General features: G+C 33.8%; 1 protein-coding gene across 1 annotated transcript; it reads left to right on the plus strand.

Moving 5' to 3' along the window:
• Positions 1-32: 32 nt before the first annotated feature.
• On the plus strand, positions 33-6,910 carry LOC133198928 (fibroleukin-like). The gene is made up of 6 exons (XM_061334838.1): positions 33-298; positions 2,437-2,573; positions 2,719-2,815; positions 3,237-3,404; positions 5,379-5,635; positions 6,635-6,910. The coding sequence occupies exons 1-5, from the start codon at positions 178-180 to the stop codon at positions 5,633-5,635; spliced, it is 780 nt and encodes a 259-aa protein (XP_061190822.1). The 5' UTR covers positions 33-177; the 3' UTR covers positions 6,635-6,910.
• The last annotated feature ends 14,822 nt before the right edge of the window (positions 6,911-21,732 follow it).

A 21,732-nucleotide genomic window follows, 5' to 3' on the forward strand; every position in this document is an offset into this window, starting at 1 on the left:
TCAAAGTACGACATAATGAATATTTGTGTGATAGGTTTGACTATTGTCTTCTTATCTGTATCTCAAGCTACTCAGATTTCGCTAAAATATAACGCAAAACTGGAATTTGACAATAAAAAGTCAACTGACGAACTTTTAGGAGAATACGACGCACAGTCGTTGTGTTTGTGTTCTACAATGTGTAAAAATGACTGTGGCTTCTATGGATACAATATCATTCTGAAAAAGTGCCGTCTCCACAAAGAAATCTACACGTCAGAAATTTCTGAGGAGACCGGTTGGAAGTACTATTCTCATAGTATGTATTGTTCTTTATTTCTTTCAACATTAGCAATTTATACATAAAATTGCCGGGGGCATGTAGTGTTACCCTGTTCCATCATCACCGTTCACGGTAGCTCAGTCGGTGGCGCTACGTGATCGGAAGGTCATGAATTCGAATCACGGCCGCGAATGACTTAAGTCGGTAAAAAAAAATATGAAGCAACTGTTCTTTTGCCATGCGCTCGGCACTTTGAAGTGAAAGTTGCGGGGCTTTCGGATGAGACCTTACAAATCAAAGCCCCGTGTCACGGCAGGCGTTGGCACAATAAAGATCCCACACTGCTCAATGGCTCAGAGTGCCGAGTAAAAGTCAAAATTTGAAGCCCTTAACTGGTATATGGTGACGTCTCTATATGAGTAAAAAAATTCTCGAATGGGACGTAAAACGACATTCAATCAATCATTCTGTCATCATTGACGTTCCTTCCGTTCATTATCTCGGTAACAGTTTCACACACTCAACTCAAATTTGACATATGGATACGCCATAGGAATAAGCAGGTCAAGTTCGAATTTCGTCATGGTCTGATGTTTTTTTAAACTAAGAAATTTTCAGTTTCCGCTCTCTTACTTTTGTAGGAATGTATGTATAAAGATGAATTTACATGTGCAGGTATTTTAATAGGAAATACAGGTCAAGTTCGAATTTGGTCATGGTCCAATGATTTACTCTTGAACTTAGTAAAAAAAAAGAAACTTTCAGTTTCCGCTCTCTTACTTTTGCAGGGATGTATATAAGGTTGAAATTGCATGTGCAGTTACTTCACCAGAAAAAACAGGTCAATTTTGAATTTGGTGGTAGTTTGATGATTTTTGAAAGAGTTATCCCTCTTAAACAGAAAAGATTTAAAAATTTACAATTTCTAATCATTACCTCAGCTACAAATGTGCAATTTACAATTTGCAGTTTCTTTTTATTATCTAAGTTATAGATGCACATTTGTGCATGGTATTTGAAATTTTGGCTGCCGGTGGGGGCATTCGTGGCGTTACGACACATCTGGTTAAAAAAAAACATTAACAGTTATACCACAATAAAATACAAATTTTAGATAAGGAAACAGCTTCCAACATAATGTTTCATTCTTCATTTATAAGTTATTTTCGATTTTTCTGAAAAACAAAATGTGTCTTCTTTTTTAACTCTGCTAATTCAAAAATGCTTTTTTATGCCTCCTTCGAAGAAGGGAGGGCATATTGCTTTGCTGCTGTTTGTCGGTCCACCAACAGTTTCCGTTCATTTTCTTCGTAGAGTTTGCACATACTGAAATGAAATTTGGTATACAGATTTATCATAAGAATATCTAGGTCAAGTTCTGTTTTGGGTACGATCGAGCAATTTTAGACAGAGTTATGCCCCTTGGACTTACAAAAAATCAGATTATTTGCAGTTTCCGTTCATTTTCTTTGCAGAGGTTGCACATTATGAAATGAAATTTGGTATTCAGATTTATCATAAAAATATCTAGTTCAACTTCTCTTTTGGGTACGGTTGAGCAATTTCTGACAGGGTTTTGCCCCTTGGGCTTAGAAAAAATCAGTTTAGATTATTTGCAGTTTCCGTTCATTTTCTTTGCAGAGGTTGCACATGATGATATGAAATTTGGTATACAGATTTATCATAAAAATATCTAGGTCAACTTCTGTTGAAAAAATTTCCGATTATTTGAGGGGAAAGGGGCATTTGTGTTTCACAAACATCTCGTTTAATTTAAAATATGCGCATTAATGTTGCAGTAAAAATATATAACCCGGGTTATGATCATTTTTCTGCAATAGCTGAACTGTTAATTCCCATAATATCTGACAAAGAGCGACATTATATATATATATATATATATATATATATATATATATATATATATATATATATATATATATATATAATGCTTTAAGTACATTAAATTTGCACTATTGATATGTACGCCAATGTATGTTTCATTGCCACTGCTCAAAACATCTATACAGAGACATGTAGCTTACTAAGCGGCGTTAAGTATTGATAACTACAATGGTTTTAAAGAGAAAAAAAAAGAGATAATATTTTATTTCAAAATCCTGCAAAGAAAATATTTATTTTTAAGATACATTTTTCACATCCCCCTTTTTCAGTTCTTCCTACAGATTGTAGGGACTTGCGTGAAGATGGTTACACCAATACAGGGGTGTACGAGATTTATCCCTATGGCAACAGTTCCCTTTCTGTCAGAGTGTTCTGTGATATGGATACAATGGACGGAGGATGGACGGTATCTAGTTTATTTATAAATTTAAATATCGTGTAAATTTTATAGGAGATTTATGTTGTAAATGGCATGAAACAGGAAACAATTACTATGGGTCCATCTTATCATACAGATGTAAATGAAAATAATATGTTTTTATCTTTCTAAGGCAATCCAAAAGCGTGTGGATGGAACCGTGAGCTTTGAAAAGAACTGGGGAGAATACAAGAATGGTTTTGGTGCACCGGAAACGAATATCTGGATCGGTACATATAAACCTCTATACAATCAGAAGATTGACTCGCCTTTGAAATTTGTCAAATGATATTTGTAAAGACACATCAAAATTTGAAAGAGAATCAAAGTTATTGAATGTCCTAATTTTAAGAATAGGTTATAATCACTTACTGCGTATTATTGAATTCTCATATTTTAAATTAAAAAAATTAAACGTAAAAGAGAGGGAAATCAAATCATACCATTTCATATCCATGCTAAACAGTCTTTTTGAATCACAGCAACTACACGTAACCCAAATATCAACATATTTATAGGACAAAGTTTGAAGTATACAAGAAGCATTTTCAATGGTCAATTTATTCTTCCTTGGGAAATATTTGTCTTAACTCTTACAGTAGTATATTATGCTGATATGCATAAATTGATTCCAAAAGTATCTTAACACAGGAAATGAAGTAATCCATCAGTTAACAAAGGGAAAGAGCTCGTACCTGTATGTCTCTATAACACTGTCGAATGGAAGCCGACTGTATGAGCTATACGATCGATTCTCGGTTTCCAATGAAACAGAGAATTACAAACTCTTTCTAGCGGGAAATGCTACAGGAAGCCTAGGTATGTAATAAGTAGAATGTGCATCTTACAAACAAAAGAGAGAGAGAGAAAAATGGTTCAAATGAATAATTTTACAGTTGAATGTATGTTAGGTTTTATGTCAGTTTTCAAATTTGTAAAACGTATAAAAAAATTAAAGTATTCATTATTCTGTTATGTCGCTTTCAACCTTTTTTATTGATCGATTGCTTTACGTCCCATTCGAGGATTTCTCACTCATAAAGAGACGTCACAATATACCGGTGTAGGGTCTAAAATAAGACCTATAGTCGGACTCAGGGCTGCTGAACATTGAGGCTTCTTTATCATGCCAACGCCTACAGTAACATCGGACCTCGGTCTCTTAGGTCTCAATCGAAAAACCCGTGACTTATACTTCAAATGCCGGGCGATTGACGAAGGAACAGCCACTATCTATGTTTACGTCTCAGGTTTGACTCGGCACGAAGGTTGAACCGAACCCAGGCTTCCCGATCACGACGAAAACGCTCTTCCATTGGGCTACTGTGAGCAGTTTTGACCCTTGTAACACGTATAAAGATATTTTTCAATTCATACCTCTCATTTTCTTTTCAATCTTCTAACACGTATTTGGAAATCGGAGTATTAACACCTTTCTGATGTCGGTTTTCTGAGCTTGTATTACATGTTAAAGCTGAACAGGACTCGTAAATAGGCATACGCCATTTTCGATATTATATCTACGATACATCAACACCAGGGTATACTCTTCGCATTCGTTACACCTGGCTGCTTTATTGTCACGGGTATCGGCGTGGAATGGCGACCCGTGTTCGTGCTGGTTATCTTGCATTACCTTTGTTTACATTTTATTGTAGTTACGTGTAACTGTGTTTGTTTGTATACTGCACTGACCTGTACAACTATAATTGTAAGTTTTTTTTTTGTATCTTACTTTCCTGCATTAGACGAGGTATTAGTTATTTTTGTCGCTACCGAGTGCTGTATAGCATACGTCCGCCTACACCGCTGTCGACTGATTATACTGAACAGTGTCCAAGTCAGGCCCTTTATATAGGGGTCCTCAGATATAGCGAGAATCCGAACAAAAATGGCGGACACATTGCTTTTACGAATCATGTTCAGCTTTAAGATATGGAGTATTCACACACCTCTCATGTCGTTGTCAAACTTGTAAAATGTATTATGTAATCGGAGTAATCACACTTTTCCCATGTCGGTTTCAAATTGTAACACATATTTATAAATTAAAGTAACCACAACTCTTTTGTGACGGTTTTCAAATTTATAACACTTATTTGAAATCGAAATATTAGCATATTGGTTTTCAAACGAGTAACATGCATTAAGAAACTGATCATTCACACAACCCTTATACCAGTTTTCAAACTTGTAACAATTATTTGGAAATCAGAATATTCAGAACTCTCTTTCATATCGCTTTTCAACCTTGTAAACCGCATTGAGAAACTTGATTATTCGCTCATCTCTTATGTTGGTTTTATGTTGCAGCACACATAGAAATGTCCAAAAAAAAATCCTGACTTACTTGTGAAATAAATTCCGTATTAATCCCAAAGCATTGGAAATACTCTTAATTCCAAATTTGCATATCTTAGTGATGTTTGATCCTATCTCTTCACTTATCAATGTACATTTTTATTTTATGTTGACGCTGTCTTGGGTTAATCGTTTAATTAGACAATTAGACAAGGGAACATACAATAACTTTTATTTTTTGTACAGGTGATAACGATGTTATCACTCAGATTAATAGCACTAATCAATACAGCATGCGCTACAGTATACCTTACAACAAATGAAATTATCTGTCTAAGTAGCTTAGTAATATTTTAAGTTTAAGTTATTTCATATTTATTTCTAATTTTGAAGCCCTTCAACGGTTTATGGTGACGTCACTATATGAGTGAAAAATTCTCGAACGGGACGTAAAACAACATACAATCAATCAATCGTTATTTTATTTCATAGGTGACAGTATTTTAAACACTGGTTATTCTCGTTATGATCTGTCTGGAATGTTCTTCACAACCTCAGACAGGGACAACGATAGATATAGTACAGGTAACTGCGCTGTTGAGTATAAAGGAGGCTGGTGGCTTAACCACTGTTACTATGGCTTCCTGAACGGTCCCTGGTCCTCAACAAACTGGGTGTTTCTTTGGTATCCTACAGTTACGTATGGAACGTCCGTGAAGGAGACAATGATGCTGATAAAACGTCACTAGGTACGTTATTCATTGTTAATATGCAATATTCATCGAGTTTGAAGGGCCAGTTAAATATTTACAACAAAATATTTTCAACCAAAAAAAACCCCGTAAAATCTCTATTTCCCATACGTGAAAAAACCTATTTCGTGGTGGTGATGGTGGGGTCCTCCTTTTCGGGGGGGGGGGGTGTCCAAGGTCCCCCCGACCCCCTCTAGATCCGCGCATGTAGCCAATGAAATGAGAAGAAAACATGGTTCAAATAAACGTAACCAGTACCAGTTAAATTAACATGGAATTTTTAAATCTATTTTAAAGAAAAAATAAATGACAAAGCAACTGAGTGCAGAGGAGGGAGAGGGATAGGAAGGAACAAAAAACTAAAATGAACTAACAAGTCCAAAATGAGAATTCCCCAACTTCAAAATCTTTTCCAAAGGTTTGGGTGGGGGTTAGGGTTCATGACAGGGAAGGGATTTGACTATGTTGGATCAAAAATGATACATTGGAACAAGTCTTTCAATGTTAATTTTTATACTAAATTAATAGCAAAAATTAAGAATCAGAACAAAATCCTACGTGCTCAGATTTTATGTTCATCTGACTTGAAGTCTGGTGCAGGTGAAATAATTAAGTTCTTAATCTGTTTTTAGTCTTAAGTTAAATAAAATTAATATTTTTAAAAAATAGTAAAGAAAAAAAAGAAACAAATTCTTATATTCATCTGGGAGGTCACATGCAATAGAATATAACGGAGTATTTTTTCTAATGTTTGATCTCAGCTAATAAGAAAATTATAAATAATTCAGTATTATAATAACATTCATTCTTAAAGTGTGTTGTTTTCTTTTCTTTTTCTTTTTTAATTTCATGAAATGTGTTAACAAATTCATTATTCATATCATAATCTGGATTCCGAAATTAAGAATTTTCATACAACAATGTCCGAGGGATAAAACGTACATATTTTCAGTTTTTGAATTCCTAAAATATATATTTATTTCTTATATACAGCAGATGTGGACTAAAAAGAGAAGCAACATATTGCGGTTCCATTGACACTGATACTACTGTTCTAATAAAGGAGACAATGACACATCTGTGTTAATCATTGTGGCCTTTTTAATCTGATTTAGAGAGGGACGTAGTATCCATTTTCGAAAGAGGGGATACAAGAAAATAACCTGAAGGAAAAACAGTTGTCCCTCTTCAGATTACGGGCTTGTTTATAAACAGAATAGAAAGACAATTTAATTGTGAGGATTACGTTTTTCGTGGTTATAGCTTTTTTAATACTTTCCTCAAATTGTAAATTATGAAATGAATTCTGATATCTGAAAAGAATGAAAATGTTGTAAATAAATTGTAAATTAGAAATATTTTGTTCGTATTTTCTAATATGTTACATGAAGATGCCAAATTTGGTAGTCAAAATGAAGATTGATATATTGTTAAGCGTATTATCAAATAACTTCTTAAACAAAAATGTGTGTGTGCGCACTTTTTCATATTTAAGAGCAATATTTCAAGATTTCACTTCTCGAAAGAAAGATTTATCCCCTGTCTTATGCCAACCAGGCAGTAGTTTTAAAATGTGACAAGGACCATCTTTAATTTAATGTTTTTTTTTTGCCCTCTCCCGACCAAGGGTGAAAAAATGGGTCGGTAGGTAGGTGGATAAGTTTTTCCCATAAGATTTTAATATCAATGCTGAATTTCCGAAATATATTGAAATAAAATTGCGAAAAAAAACATTGTTTCCTGGAGGTTAAAAAAGTTTTGAGGCCATTTTTAGCCAGTCAGTCAGGAGAGGGTAAACAACATTTTTTTTTTAAAGATGTCTAGTGTAATGCATTCAATCTTCTTATAACAATTGCTTCTAGGGTGGTTATAATGAACGCCTACTTTCGAGTATAATGTTGTGTATAATTTGAAGTCATGATGTTCGATGTAATACTGAGATCATATATAGTAAAATTTAGAAAAAGGATTGGAGGGAGCTACAATTTTACCTAATATGGTCGAACTTACTTAGAACAAAAACCACTTTTTTCATTGGCTTATCAAAAATTCTGCGCTAATAAAATGTTTCGTTTTCTTTTCTGAACGCTGTCAATAAAACACTTCACTTAACTGGGAACATTGGAAAAATTTAACTATTTCATGAGGCACTTAATTGATACCTTAGAGACTGGACTTTTTATGAGACTGTTAACATGTAGCTGATGGTACGAAAACGATCCCTGAATTCTCAATGGTCGTAAAATTTCAAAACATGTATTGTTTGATTGAACTCTGAGAATGATTATTGTTCGTTATCTTCATATTTATTAAGATATTTTATCTGCATTTCCCTGTATCATTATATTTTTTTTTTTCCATTTGACAGTCTTTTTTATGTCTACCTATTGCTGCTGCATCCATGCATAGCTGAACGAATAATAAATAGGCTCTCTTTATGAAAAAAAAATAAATGTTGAAATTTGATGTTTTCTAATACGTATTTGCTGATTGTCTTCTGATGTTTATAGAGTATAGAATAATAAAATCAATAAATAAAATCGTGCATACTTTTTTGGTAATAAAAAAATATAAAAACATAAAATAGAAACTGATACTGCAGCTCAAACCTTATTCAACATGAACATGCAGGAAATATCTCTACATTGTGTTCTCCCGGATTGATTGAACCCTTTGTATTCTTTGAATGTTTAATTATTATTAAATGCATGTCAGCACCTAAGTAAGTTTCTCAATAGAGGCATTGAAAAGGTCAAAGACTGTCTACGTTTATCATCATGGACTAAAAAATTTCGACACTTTTCTAAGGTTATTAGTGCAGACCCGCCTACCTTAGAAGATTATAATCCTGTTTTCTACTTATTTTTCTTTAAGATTTTTTAAATCAAAATTATAAATAATATTTATGTCCAATATTCCAGTTAACCGGGGTATTGAGGATAACCAACAAGATAAGTCAACAAAACAAAACATAAGCATTTTTCTCATTAATTTGTAGGACATTAAACTGTTTCTTTAAACACGTTTGTTTTTTAACAGTTCAACATGAAATACCGCTCTAACACCAGAACCCCTGGCCCAGGGACCATGAATTTCACAATTTGAAGAAGCACACTTGATTATTATTACCAAGTATTCAGATTGTTTACTTTATAACCAGGAGCAGAGAAGAAGGTTTTCAAAGAAATAATTTTATAAATTCTCTCTACATAATTAATAGAGATCCACATATATGTAACACCCAAACGTCTTGAATTTCAAGATTTTGGAAAAGGCACTCTTGCTCATTATAACCATACACTTAGTTTATCTGCTTAATACCCGAAAGCGGAGAAGAAGACTTCAAGCAATAAATAGGTAAATAAATGCACATTTTCATTATATTATCAATAGAGCGCTACCCTAACACCTGAACCAGGGGGTCAAGAATTTCTCAATTTTGGAAGAGACATCCTTGCTCAACTTAATCATGCACATTGTTTGCATAAAACCCAGGACCAAAGAGGAAGATTTTTAAATAATGTATGAACTTTTACTATATCATTAACAGAGCCTTACATTAATTAAAGAACCCTCGACTAATTGGTCATAAATATCAATTTTTTTAAGGGGTTAAATGCTTACTAAAATCATGCCAACAGTTCAAATGCTTGATGTCCAGGGTGTAAAGAAGAAAAACTTTAAAAGATTGCATAAATTTTCTTGGGTTAAGGTTCATCCCTTAAGGTTCATAAACATTTATGATTTTGTTCCCCTTCACCCATAGATGAAACATTCCAAAATTGGTTGAAATTCGCTCAACGGTTCTAGAGAAAAAGCTGAATATGTTCGAATGTTTACGGACGACGCACGAAGACGGACAAAAACGGACAGCAATAGATCCTGAGCGACTCAGGAGACCTAAAAATACAACACTTAATATCAAACAATATACTCTGTATCGTAACATTGTACTACTTTCCTTTAAAATTTGTATTCACGTAGCTAATTTGATTTACTAGAGTATTAATGCGTTCTTGTAATGTTTTAAATTTACTACATTCGTCGAAGAGATCTTTTAATACTTACAATCCAAATTTTAAAACATTTATTACGCTTGATTTGATAAAAGTGCTATTCCACTGTGGTTGCTGTACAAATTTGACATTAGATAAATTTGATGCTTCTATTGCCTTTTCATATTCACTGAAATAACAAAAAATATCTTTATAGAAAATAGGCAAATTAGATTTTCTACTTTTCTTTAAATGTAAGTAAATAGTGATATCTATTTTCACTTCTGTAACGTATCCATTTATGACCGGTTTATATACATGATACATCAATTCGTCTTGTAACCCATAATGATTTAAGGATTTTAGTTTCAATTCAATCAACTATTTCCATCTTTTTGTTTGTCTATAACAGTCACTGTATCTTGCCTAATTCCGTCTCCAAGATTTGACTTTTATGCAGAAGAGTTTCTACTTTCAATGCGGAAAGTATAAATGATTCACATAAAACAGAGTTACCGTTGTACTCTGAGGACATGCTCTAATAAATGTTTGACATAAAGAGGTTGGGCACAGTTCCTTTTTCGAGGAAGAATTACTATAAAACGGGATAATTCCTCTTTTCAGTAATAAAAAACATTACTGAATACGGGAATTTTCAATGGTTTATCCTCTTTTCTCGTGTTTGCCTTGAATAAAAGATTAAGTGCAAGAATATTTTCACATTCTCTAAATATTTATAGTCTCTTAAGTGTATGTATGCTAAAAAGTACAATATTTATCGCTGCAAAATGCTGAAAGAGTGATGAAACATTCCTACGATATAAATTTCTTACGGAAGCTTATCTGTGTTTAAATTGTGAGATTGAATACGTTCAGCACTTGCTAACTCGTTCATGAAATTATTCGTTCTTATTGAATTTTATATCATTTCTTTCAAAGACTTTGTAAAAACTGCTTCTTTTACAGATGAAAATAATTGTTTGAAATATTAAATTTTAAAAGATAGTCTGGTGGTTTTAGCATGAACGCCCTTATAAGATTCCAAACTTTTCGTATCATTTATCAACATGGAAAATTGAAGTAAAAGTCATGGATTACTGCTACAGGTGAGTTTAAATTCCTATGCATGTTCAAAAGACGTCACTTCCACGAAACCAAGCTATGAAATTTTCCGTTTTTGAACAAATAATAATATACTTATATGGGAAATAATCACATCGGTTGGAAGAAAACTCATGACGATTAAATCTCACGTTACTCCTGTCTGCAGCACTAAGGGACCGAACTTTTTTGTCAGCGAGGTTGGTTTAATAAAGTTTAAACACATCAACATCGTATTTTTCATGCACTTTTTATTTAATAAACGGATTTGGGGCATTATTTTATAAGGTAAATTATTGACAAACAAGTTGATGAAACAAGAATATCAGCTGTCTCGTTTAAAGTCATCATTTCGTAAGTTCTATGGTCGATACAATGACCTTGTCAGAAAATACAATTTATTATTGAGTCAAATGCTGACTGACGTTTTTCATACTAATTGTTAGGCCATTATTTACACACTGAATTATCGACGGATTTTTCCGTTATTTTCCGATCATGACAAGGAGCACACGGCGGGTGTGACCGGTAAGCAGGGAATGCTCACTCCTCCATGGCATCTGATCCCACCTCTGATATTTGGAGGTCCGTGTTTGCTTTGCTCCTATTTTGTATTGTTTAGTGGACTTTGAGCTTGAATACTGTTCGTTATCTCCATATATTTCATTTAAAAATATGACGAAAATTCCCGTATACAGTAATGTCTTTATTACTGATAAGAGTAATAGGCGTCTCCATATGAGTGAAATATTCTCGAGTGGGAGTTAAACAACATACAAACAAACAAACAAACAAACTGAAAAGAGTAATAATCCCGTTTTATAGTAACACTTCCTCGAAAAAGGAACTGTACCCAACCTGTTAGAAGAGTAACTAAGAATTTAATATGCTGAAGTTCAGTTATAATTTTTATTGATTTTCTTCCTTTTTGTTTACAAATCAGACTCAATAATGGTGCATATTTCGTTTTTATATTACGGAATAATGACATAAAAGGTAAATGAGATTATATAACTAAGCTTTTTTTTTAAGTTACTATTAATACTCTTATCTAAAAAGCAATAAATTTGGGACTTTGAAGAAGATAAATAAAAGAGCTTACGGCAAGATTTCCTATGGTCCAAAGCTGGGGACCGAGACCATAAGTAATACTATCGTGGGTATACTTTGATTGAAGGGTGGTTCCATTTTGGTGTTCATTGGTCAACGGACAGACCTACGAACCAAGCCTAGGTGGCAAGGCAATGGTAAGACAGCCAATATCAACAGGTCCATGGGCCACAACGTTCACCTGAGTAACTGGCTCTGCTTTTTGTCACCAGATTTTCCCCCTTGTAATACTTGTGGCCCCACCCTACCCCCCGCACTACTGTAATGATTTTCCCCTTAGATTCCAAAAAATCCCCTGACGTTCCCCTGTCTGTCCCTGACATTTTCCTGTCTCCCCCTGACTTTCTCCTATGATAACCTGTCGTTGTCCCTGACTACCCTGCCTACTCCCTGACGTCCCCTGACTTTGCCCCTGTTACCACTGTCTAACCCCTGATGTCCCCTGACATTCCCTGACGTCCTTGTCAACTCCCTGATGTCCCCTGACTAAGTCCCTGACCACCCTGCCAACCCCCTGTCGTCCCCTGACATTCATTTAGACCAGGAAAAAGGATTAAAATATGTTTTTGTAGCTTTTTACTTGTGAGAAATACGATACCTTACTCCTAGCAATTTTAAAGTTTTGTGAAAATGTAGATTTAATCATTAGTTTTTCTGTTTGAAATATCTTTAGCAAATTCTCTCAAAATATTATTTTATTGATTGTTTGGAAGCTTTTCAGATAAATCTTAATAAGAATAAATGCCGTTACTTTAAAAAAATAAATTCCTAATTTATTGCGTCTTGTGTTGCACGAATGGCATGTAAATATATTTATCTCTTTATTTATTTTATTTATTTATTTATTTATTTATGTATTTGTTTGTTTGTTTATTGAACTTATTAATTCATGTATCTGTTTATTTATTAATTTGTCTACTTATTTATCTATTCTTTTTTCCATTTATAAATTCATTTTTTTTTTAATTCAATCTATCTATTTAATTTATCTTTACTTATTTGTTTTATCTAATTATCAATAAACAAATGGATTTATTTTTAAAAAAATTATTTATTTTATTTTATTCAATTCAATTATTTTAATTTATTGATTAATTAAATCTAATTCATTTTGTGTAGTTCTTCATATACAGTCTCCGGGTAAAACAAATTTTCTTCAGACTATTTTTTAAGCATATTCAAATTGCTTTTAATTCTTTTAATTTCATGATGGGTATCAAAATCATCGTCTCATTACGCACAATCTGAATCTGGAATTTGTTTCGTCGTTCCCTTTTACTTTGGTAAAATAAAAAAAAATCCTCAAAAACTTGTCACAGTAGTGAAAGAAATAACACCTGCAGATTGGATACGGTCGTGCTGCCACAGAATAAACAGTGTATAGTGGTCAGTCAAAAGGACAATAGGTGTCTGGTCTGTGTACCCAGAGTCACTGGTCAACTATCAACAGCTCAGAATTACTTTCACAACCGTACAGTTTTTGAGGAACATTTCTATTTTTTGTAACAAAGTAAAAGGAGCAATAAAACAAATTCCGAATTCAGATTGTGTGTAATAAGACGATTATTTTGATACCCATCATGAAATTAAAAGAATTAAAAGAAATGTAAATATGCTTAAAAATAGTTTGAAGCATCGTTTGTTTTTCCATAAGACTGTTTATGGGGAACTACACAAATAAATAGGAACAATTGAAAAAAATTAATTAATTGAAATAAAATGAATTAATAAAATAAATAAAGAAATACATGTAACATTAATTAATTAATGAATTAAAAAATTTATTGAATAAAACAAATACTTAAAAGAAAAGAAATGAATAGATTAAATAAATAAATAGATAAACAGATAGATAAAAAAAATAAATAAATAACTAGAAAAATATACAAATAAATAAGTAAAAAAATAAATAAAAATATTGATTTTGTAACTAATCATTTGTTTGAAGTATCTTTAGTAAATTTATTAATTTAATTGAATTTAATTCATTGATCAATCTTTTCTATTTATTTCTTTTTCGGTTTATTTATCTAATTATTTTTTTCATTTATTTATTAATTCTATCTATTAAATTTATTTTTACGTATTTGTTTTATTCAATTTTTAATAAATAAATTTATTTAATTTTTTTATTTATTATATCTTATTTATTTCCTTTATTTTAATTTATTGATTAATTTTATTTAATTCAATTTGTGTAGATTTTTATAAACAGTCTCCGGGTAAAACAAATTTGCTTCAAACTATTTTTTAAGCAAATTCAAATTACTTTTATTTGTTTTATTGTTCCCTTTTACTTTGGTAAAGTAAAATATTCCTCAAAAAGTTGTCACGGTTGTGAAACAAATAACACCTGCAGAGCGGATACGGTCGTGCGCCCACAGGATAAACAGCGTATAGTGGTCAGTCAAAAGAACAATAGGTGTCTGGTCTTTGTACCCAGAGTCACTGGTCAACTATCAACACCTCGGAACTACTCTCACAACCGTGACAGTTTTTGAGGAACATTTTCTTTTCTTTTTTTCTTTTTTTGCCAAAGTAAAAAAAAGCAATAAAACAAATTCCGAATTCAGATTTTGTGTAATAAGACAATTATTTTGATACCCATCATGAAATTAAAAGAATTAAAAGAAATGTAAATATGCTTAAAAGATACTTTGAAGCATATTTTGTTTTACCTTACGACCGTTTATGCAAAACTCACAAATAAATTGAATAAAATAGAATTAATTAATTAATTAGAATAAAATGAATTGAAAACTAAATAAATATATAATATGAATCAATTAATTAATAATTCAATAAGGAAAATATATTTAAAAAGAAATATATGAATAGATTAAATTAATAAATTAGTCAATAAATAAATAAAACAAATAAATAAATACATGTGGATATATAGATTAACATATAAATAAATATAAATATATTTACTTGCCATTCAGGACAAGATGCAATAAATTTGTAATTCATTCTTTTTAAAGAAACTGGCATTTATTCTCCTTAAAATTTATCTAAAAGCTACATGTACTAAACTAAAACAATCAAATACAATCATATTAAGAAATAAATTACTAAAGATATTCAAACAAATCACAATTTACTAAATATATATTTTCACAAAACTTAAGAATTGCCAAGAGTAACTTATTTCTCACAAGTAAATAGCAACAAAAACATATTTTAATCCCTTTTCTGGGTCAAAATGAATGTCAGGGGACGACAGGGAATTGACAGGGTGGTCAGGGGCCTAGTCAGGGGACATCAGGGAGTTGACAGGGACTTTAGGGAATGTCAGGGGACATCAGGGGTTAGACAGTGGTAACAGGGGCAAAGTCAGGGGACGTCAGGGAGTAGACAGGGACAACGACAGGGGATCATAGGAGAAAGTCAGGGGGAGACAGGAAAATGTCAGGGACAGACAGGGGAACGTCAGGGGATTTTTTGGAATCTAAGGGGAAAATCATTACAGTAGTGCCGGGGCCACGGTTTGAACAATTTAGAGTCTATACTACATCAGGAAGCTTCCACCTAAGTTTCTGCTATTCTGGCCCAGTGGTTCTTGTGAAAAAGATTTTTTCATCGTATTTTAATCAAACTTCGGTTCCCTATTGTGGCCCCACCCTACCCCAGGGGTCATGATTTCAACAATTTAGAATTTACACTACCCCAGGATGCTTCAGGATAAGTTTCAGCTTTTCCAGCCAAGTGGTTCTAGACAAGAAGATTTTTATTGAATTTTCCTCTATATTTCAAATGAAAACTTTGATTCCCTATTGTGGCCCCAACCTACCCCTGGGGGCCACGATTTGAACAATTTAACATTTACATTACCCTAGGATGCTTCCAAATAAGTTTCAGCTTTTCTGGCCCAGTGGTTTTTTGAAAAGATTTCTTTAATGACTCCACCCTTTAATGATTCCACCCTTTTTGTCTTTTCTTGATTATCTCCCCTTGTAAGGGGACTTGGCCTTTCATTTTAACAACTTAAACTCCCCATTACCAAAGGATACTTTGTACCAACTTTGATTAAAATTTGCGTATTGGATCTTGAAAGGAAGTTGATAATGTGAAAAGTTTACAGATGTACGGACGGACAGATGGACGACGGACAACAGGTGATCAGAAAAGCTTACTTAAGTTTTCAGCTCAGGTGAGCTAAAAGGTACTTTTATATCCGGGACCACGAATACCTTCTGAGCATAAAATACCCTGTTTGCTACAAAAGCACGTTTCTTTTGACTATTTGGATCTTCTTAGACTATTTTTTGGAACTATTAAACTCTCTTTAACCAACATGAATTTGAATTACCATGTATATATAGGATTCCGAAACTTCATAAAAATCCTTACAAAGATATATAGTTGTTTCCAGTAAATGTTCTACCAAGCCTCTTTCTTTACTCCTCACTAAAATATTAACAGTAGTGAAAGAAAAACTTCTGGAGTACTCTGCAAACAATATATTCGAGAAGTGGTGTAAATCAGATGAGGATACTTAAAATTTCCAAGTAACTTTCGGAAAATTAGATTTGAAATCACAAAAGGTAAGTTTACTAGTATTTTTTAAATGAAAATTCCTGATAGGGTATTGTAAGGCAACTAAGGATGTTGCCGATTATGATTACAGCCAAGGTCCAGGAAAATCACTAGATCCACCGCTATAGCCAAATGTAGCTATCTAGGTATTTAAATGAAATATATGGAGATAACGAACAGTATTCAAGCCCAGAAGTCCATTAAACAATACAAAATAAGAGCAGAGCAAACACGGACCTCCAAAACATCAGAGGTGGGATCAGGTGCCATGGAGGAGTGAGCATCCCCTGCCGACCGGTCACACCCGCCGTGTGCTCCCTGTCATGATCGGGAAGTAACGGAAAAATCCGTCGACAATTCAGTGTGTAAATAATGGCTTAACAGTTAGTATGAAAAACGTCAGTCAGCATTTGATTCAATGATAAATTGTACTTGTTGACAAGGTCATTGTATCGACCATAGAACTTACGAAATGATGACTTTAAACCTTTCACATACAGCTTGAAGCTGAACATGATTCGTAAAACACGGAGATCTATTGTAACCAGGCAATGGGAGAGGGGAAAAATGCGACGGACCAGACAGGGACTAGATCCCAGCAATCCCCCCCCCCCCCCGATCTCCAGTCAGATACTCTCGCAACAGAGCTATCTGGCCCCCGGCGATCGAACCCGTCTGGTCACCATATTCCTCCCTCCCTAAAGATCTTCGCCCCCCAAGACACCAACCCAGACGCTCTCCTGGCAGGTCTGTTCCTTCCAGGGCCATGGTGCGGCACCAAATATATCAGGAAATGATAACAATGCGATTGTTCATTTTGTCTGCAATCATGGCTAAAGACATTCATAAACTGCCAAAGAAGGAAAAATCGAATTTGATTTTTTTTCGTACAGCAAATATATTCAATATAAAGAAGAAATGTCGTCCTTTCCTTCAGTTTTAGTAAGAGCTTACTGCCCAACTACTTTTTGGGAAGTCGAAGTGTTTATGCACAGATCTATTTCACTGAACCTGTTGCTAGCTACCGCACTCTTCTGTCGTGGATAAGTGACCACGCTTGCGATCCAGTAACAGTAAATGACAGATAGGATGCGATAACGTATTTTGACGACAAGCAGATCCTTATAAGAAGCCGGCGGGTGCATTTTGACAATAAAACCATCCTATCAGCAAAACCAATTACTGTTCTTTTCTTTCCCTAAATTCCTCAACCCCAAGAGAATTCACCCATGTAAGGGCTATATTTACAGACCTTCAATTCTTTTTTCTTGTCTTCTCTCTTATTTAGATACATTTTTCGAGGCTTTTTAAACCCCCACGTTTTACTGAAGAAAATGCAGCTAAAACAATACGTTTTTTCCTTAAACTTCAATATGCCAACAAAGGAATTGACGCGGTTAATATAAGTAATATTCTTAATCACAAAAGGGTCCAGTCTTGTATTCCACCATATTTCAAGTTAAAGACTACACCTTGTATTTCCTACAAATATACATCGACTATTGCTTCCAAACTTTTTAATTACAAGAAAACTTTACAGGGCCTGGATATCGAATATCTGAAACATAATCCTCCATCGTGTTCATGTTCTTCTTCGCCCTATAACTATAGTCCTGCTGGACATGTTATTACTGGTGACGTAAATATAGTTAATAATGAGGACCTTAGATCACTAATTTTAAAAGGTCCTAAATTTAGGGAACCAAGATCCTTCAACTAGCGTAAGAATTTCATAAATATTATGGATTCTGTAGAGGACTACACCAGGCGATGGGCCAGACATGAAAATGAAGACTTTGACACTTTGTCAGAATGGATTAAATGTATCAGATGTATGTTAAAATCGCGCATTAAAAGATTGAGAGGCAATATGAAAACCATCTATCCTTCTGTATTCAATAATCCAGAAAAATGAATTAGATACATTACATGATCAGTACGTACTGGTCCCTGCTGACAAAGCAGGTAACAACATTGTCTTTGTTTGTAAGGCTCATTATATTAAATGTATTTTAGAGGAACTTGGATTTAATTCTACAAGTGGTAATCCAACTTATACTCATAGTTCCCTTTCTAAGGAAGAAATTCTTCAAAATCGTATATCAGTTTTGAATATTTTTAATATTCCAAACAACCAAAATGAATTCGAAGTACCATATTTATATTGGATTCCGAAACTTCATAAAAATCCTTACAAACAAAGATACATAGCGGGTTCCAGTAAATGTTCAACCAAGCCTCTATCTTTACTCCTCACTAAGATATTAACAGTGGTGAAGGAGAAACTTCAAGAGTACTGTGCAACAATATATTCGAGTAGTGGTGTAAATCAGATGTGGATACTTAAAAATTCCAAGGAACTTTTGGAAAATTTGAAATCACAAGATTTTACCAAAATCAACAGCTTAAAAACTTACGACTTTTCAACTTTATACACAACCATTCCCCACGATAAATTAAAGTCCAGGCTTTTTGATATCATTGACAGCTGCTTTTTTCAATAAAAATGGAACTCGTAAATATACTTACCTTGTCATTGGTCATTTGCAAAATTATTTTGTTAAAAAACATTCTGATTGTACACACAAGTACTCTGAAGTTGACAATAAAAAGATGCTTGAGTTTCTGATTGACAATATCTATGTGGTTTTTGGAGACCAGGTCTTCCAACAATCTATTGGAATTTCTATGGGTACCAATTGCGCCCCGTTATTAGCAGACCTTTTTTTGTATTCATATGAAGCAGAATTTGTCCAAAATCTTGTACGTGAAAAGAAGAAAACACTTGCTGTGGCGTTCAACTCGACATTTAGATATATCGACGACGTATTGTCAATTAACAATGGCTATTTTCATTCTTATGTCGATACGATATATCCTGGTGAACTTGAGATAAAAGATACCACAGAGCCTGACACATCTGTTTCATATTTGGATATTTTACTTGAAAAAGACGTTAATGGTAATCTAACAACCAAGCTTTATGATAAACGTGATGACTTTAACTTTTCAATCGTCAACTTCCCTTACTTATGCAGCAATATACCTTCATCACCTGCATACGGGGTATATATCTCTCAGTTAATTCGATACGCAAGAGCATGCTCTACGTATGTACAATTTCTAAAACGAGGTAAATTATTGACAAAAAAGTTGATGAAACAAGAATATCAGCTGTCTCGTTTAAAGACATCATTTCGTAAGTTCTATGGTCGATACAATGACCTTGTCAGCAAATACAATATATCATTGAGTCAAATGCTGACTGACGTTTTTCATGCTGATTGTTCGGCCATTATTTACACACTGAATTGTCAGCGGATTTTTCCGTTATTTCCCGATCATGACAAGGAGCACACGGCGGGTGTGACCGGTCGGCAGGGGATGCTCACTCCTCCATGGCACCTGATCCCACCTCTGATGTTTGGAGGTCCGTGTTTGCTCTGCTCCTATTTTGTATTGTATAATGGACTTTTGAGCTTGAATACTGTTCGTTATCTCCATATATTTCATTGAGTAAATTTCATTGAAAGCCGTGTGCAGAACATTGTCAAAAGAAAAGGTTAACAGGTCCAATAGATGACATCCAAGAAGCCATAAGCAGGCGAAAGAGAGTGTGAGAAGACTAGGAACCTTCTTCCAAGTTCAGAATTCGCCACGATTCATATTTTATAGTGCACAACGTTGCATCATGGCAATCCTAGGATTGTACTGGGCAACCCTGTGACCACCAACACAATTTTGTATGAAACAGTTTAAGAGGTACTGACCACCATTAAAGATTCCACAGGCGGATTAAGAACCTCGATGGCTTTTGGACTTGGTGGGCCCCCTTATTCTTTTGCGAGTTGTGTCAGCAGGGAACACCAAGACATCCATGATATGGAGACAGAAAATTCAATCAGCATTATCCATTTGTACAATCTTGTCGTCTACTGATAATCGTGGAATAATTTTTCATATATTTATTTTTCTGTAAACAATACTGAACTTTCTATTATAGCCATTATCAAGGTAATTTGAAACGTTGCTAGGGAGGAACTAACTGGGCTACAAATCCCAAAAGCTTTGCAATCCTGTATGGATGGCAATGACCATCAAAAGGCATTCAAACTTTTAAGGATCATGCTTTTTGGCACAGGTATTAAGATGCATTTAAAAACTTCTTACAGTAATTTTTCTTTTTTCGTTGTGTATTTTTGTTTCCTTTGTCTCATATAAAGGAGATGAACTCTATTGTCTTATGTCAGACATTGAGCATTGATGACACACCGTCAGCACAAGGATATTTTCAGTGGTGTTGAAATATGTGTCATTTTTTATATAACCAAATTTATAGGATTTTTTTTTTTCCAAATTACGCTTTCATTTAATACTGTACAGGGAATATAGAGGGAAATTTTCGCCCTACTCACAGATGGGCAAATTTAAGGAACCAGTAAATCTACGACTAGGCGAATTTAAATTTGCAAGTATGAAAGGGCGAAAAAAAAACTGTATACAATAACATAATCATGCTAATGATATAAGGCATTATATTGATAGATTTCTTCAGGAAGTCATTTTCACTTACACACATACTTGTTTCGTGCTAATGTTTGGAAGAACAATTCTGAAGTCATCGTGGCTACAAGGCTAAAGTTTGCACCTTTACAATTTGGAACCAATAAATATAACTACCTCCAAATAGAGGTGTTTGACTCATTAATGAGGGTGTGTACCATCTGAAGTTACAAATTTATAAATGACAGAGTCTCACACCCGTAATGTACCAAAGTTTGTTTTCTCTTCCTGAAAGAAGGGTGTGTACCAATGACTCCATTCTCCAGAAGGTGCTTTGTTGAAAATTGCAACTTCACATTCCTGTATATAATCCTCTTGCCTGTAAAAACCTTGTAGCGGGAATTTTTAGCGTGGTGCTAACTTAAGCTTATTTTAGCGGTTTTGAGGTAGCGCGCACAAACTGTAATCGCTAAATTTGCACCGTTGCGTATAAGTACTGAATACAATTAGAATAACTTTGGTCAATCTGTTGATAAACAATATATCTTTCATCTGGTGTTGGTTTTTACTCACACTCTTGCTTATATCGGTATTCAAGCCTTTATTATACGTACTGAAAACTCATCTAGAGGATGAACTTCCCCTCTTTTACAACGTCATGGAACTGGGTGTCCGCCAAAATTTTTGGCATACTAGCTATATAGAGCAAGCAAAAGGCCATATTTTACACCCGATAAAGAAACCCGCTATACAGTATACGTTCAGGTTTTTATAAAGCTTGGATATAATATCTTAACATTGTTATTACTGTTCTAAGCATTTCAGGTCATAAATCATATGTATGTA

This window comes from Saccostrea echinata, unplaced genomic scaffold (assembly GCF_033153115.1).
Source record: "Saccostrea echinata isolate AGI-Se365-2 ecotype Australia unplaced genomic scaffold, CSIRO_AGI_Sech_v1 ptg000033l, whole genome shotgun sequence".
In the NCBI taxonomy this organism is placed as follows: domain Eukaryota; kingdom Metazoa; phylum Mollusca; class Bivalvia; order Ostreida; family Ostreidae; genus Saccostrea; species Saccostrea echinata.

Coding starts and splice junctions, on each gene's coding strand:
- LOC133198928 (XM_061334838.1), top strand. CDS start 178: ATGTGTAAAAATGACTGTGGCTTCTATGGATACAATATCATTCTGAAA. Junction 299..2,436: donor TTGGAAGTACTATTCTCATA/GTATGTATTGTT, acceptor CCCCTTTTTCAG/TTCTTCCTACAGATTGTAGG. Junction 3,405..5,378: donor AAATGCTACAGGAAGCCTAG/GTATGTAATAAG, acceptor TTTATTTCATAG/GTGACAGTATTTTAAACACT.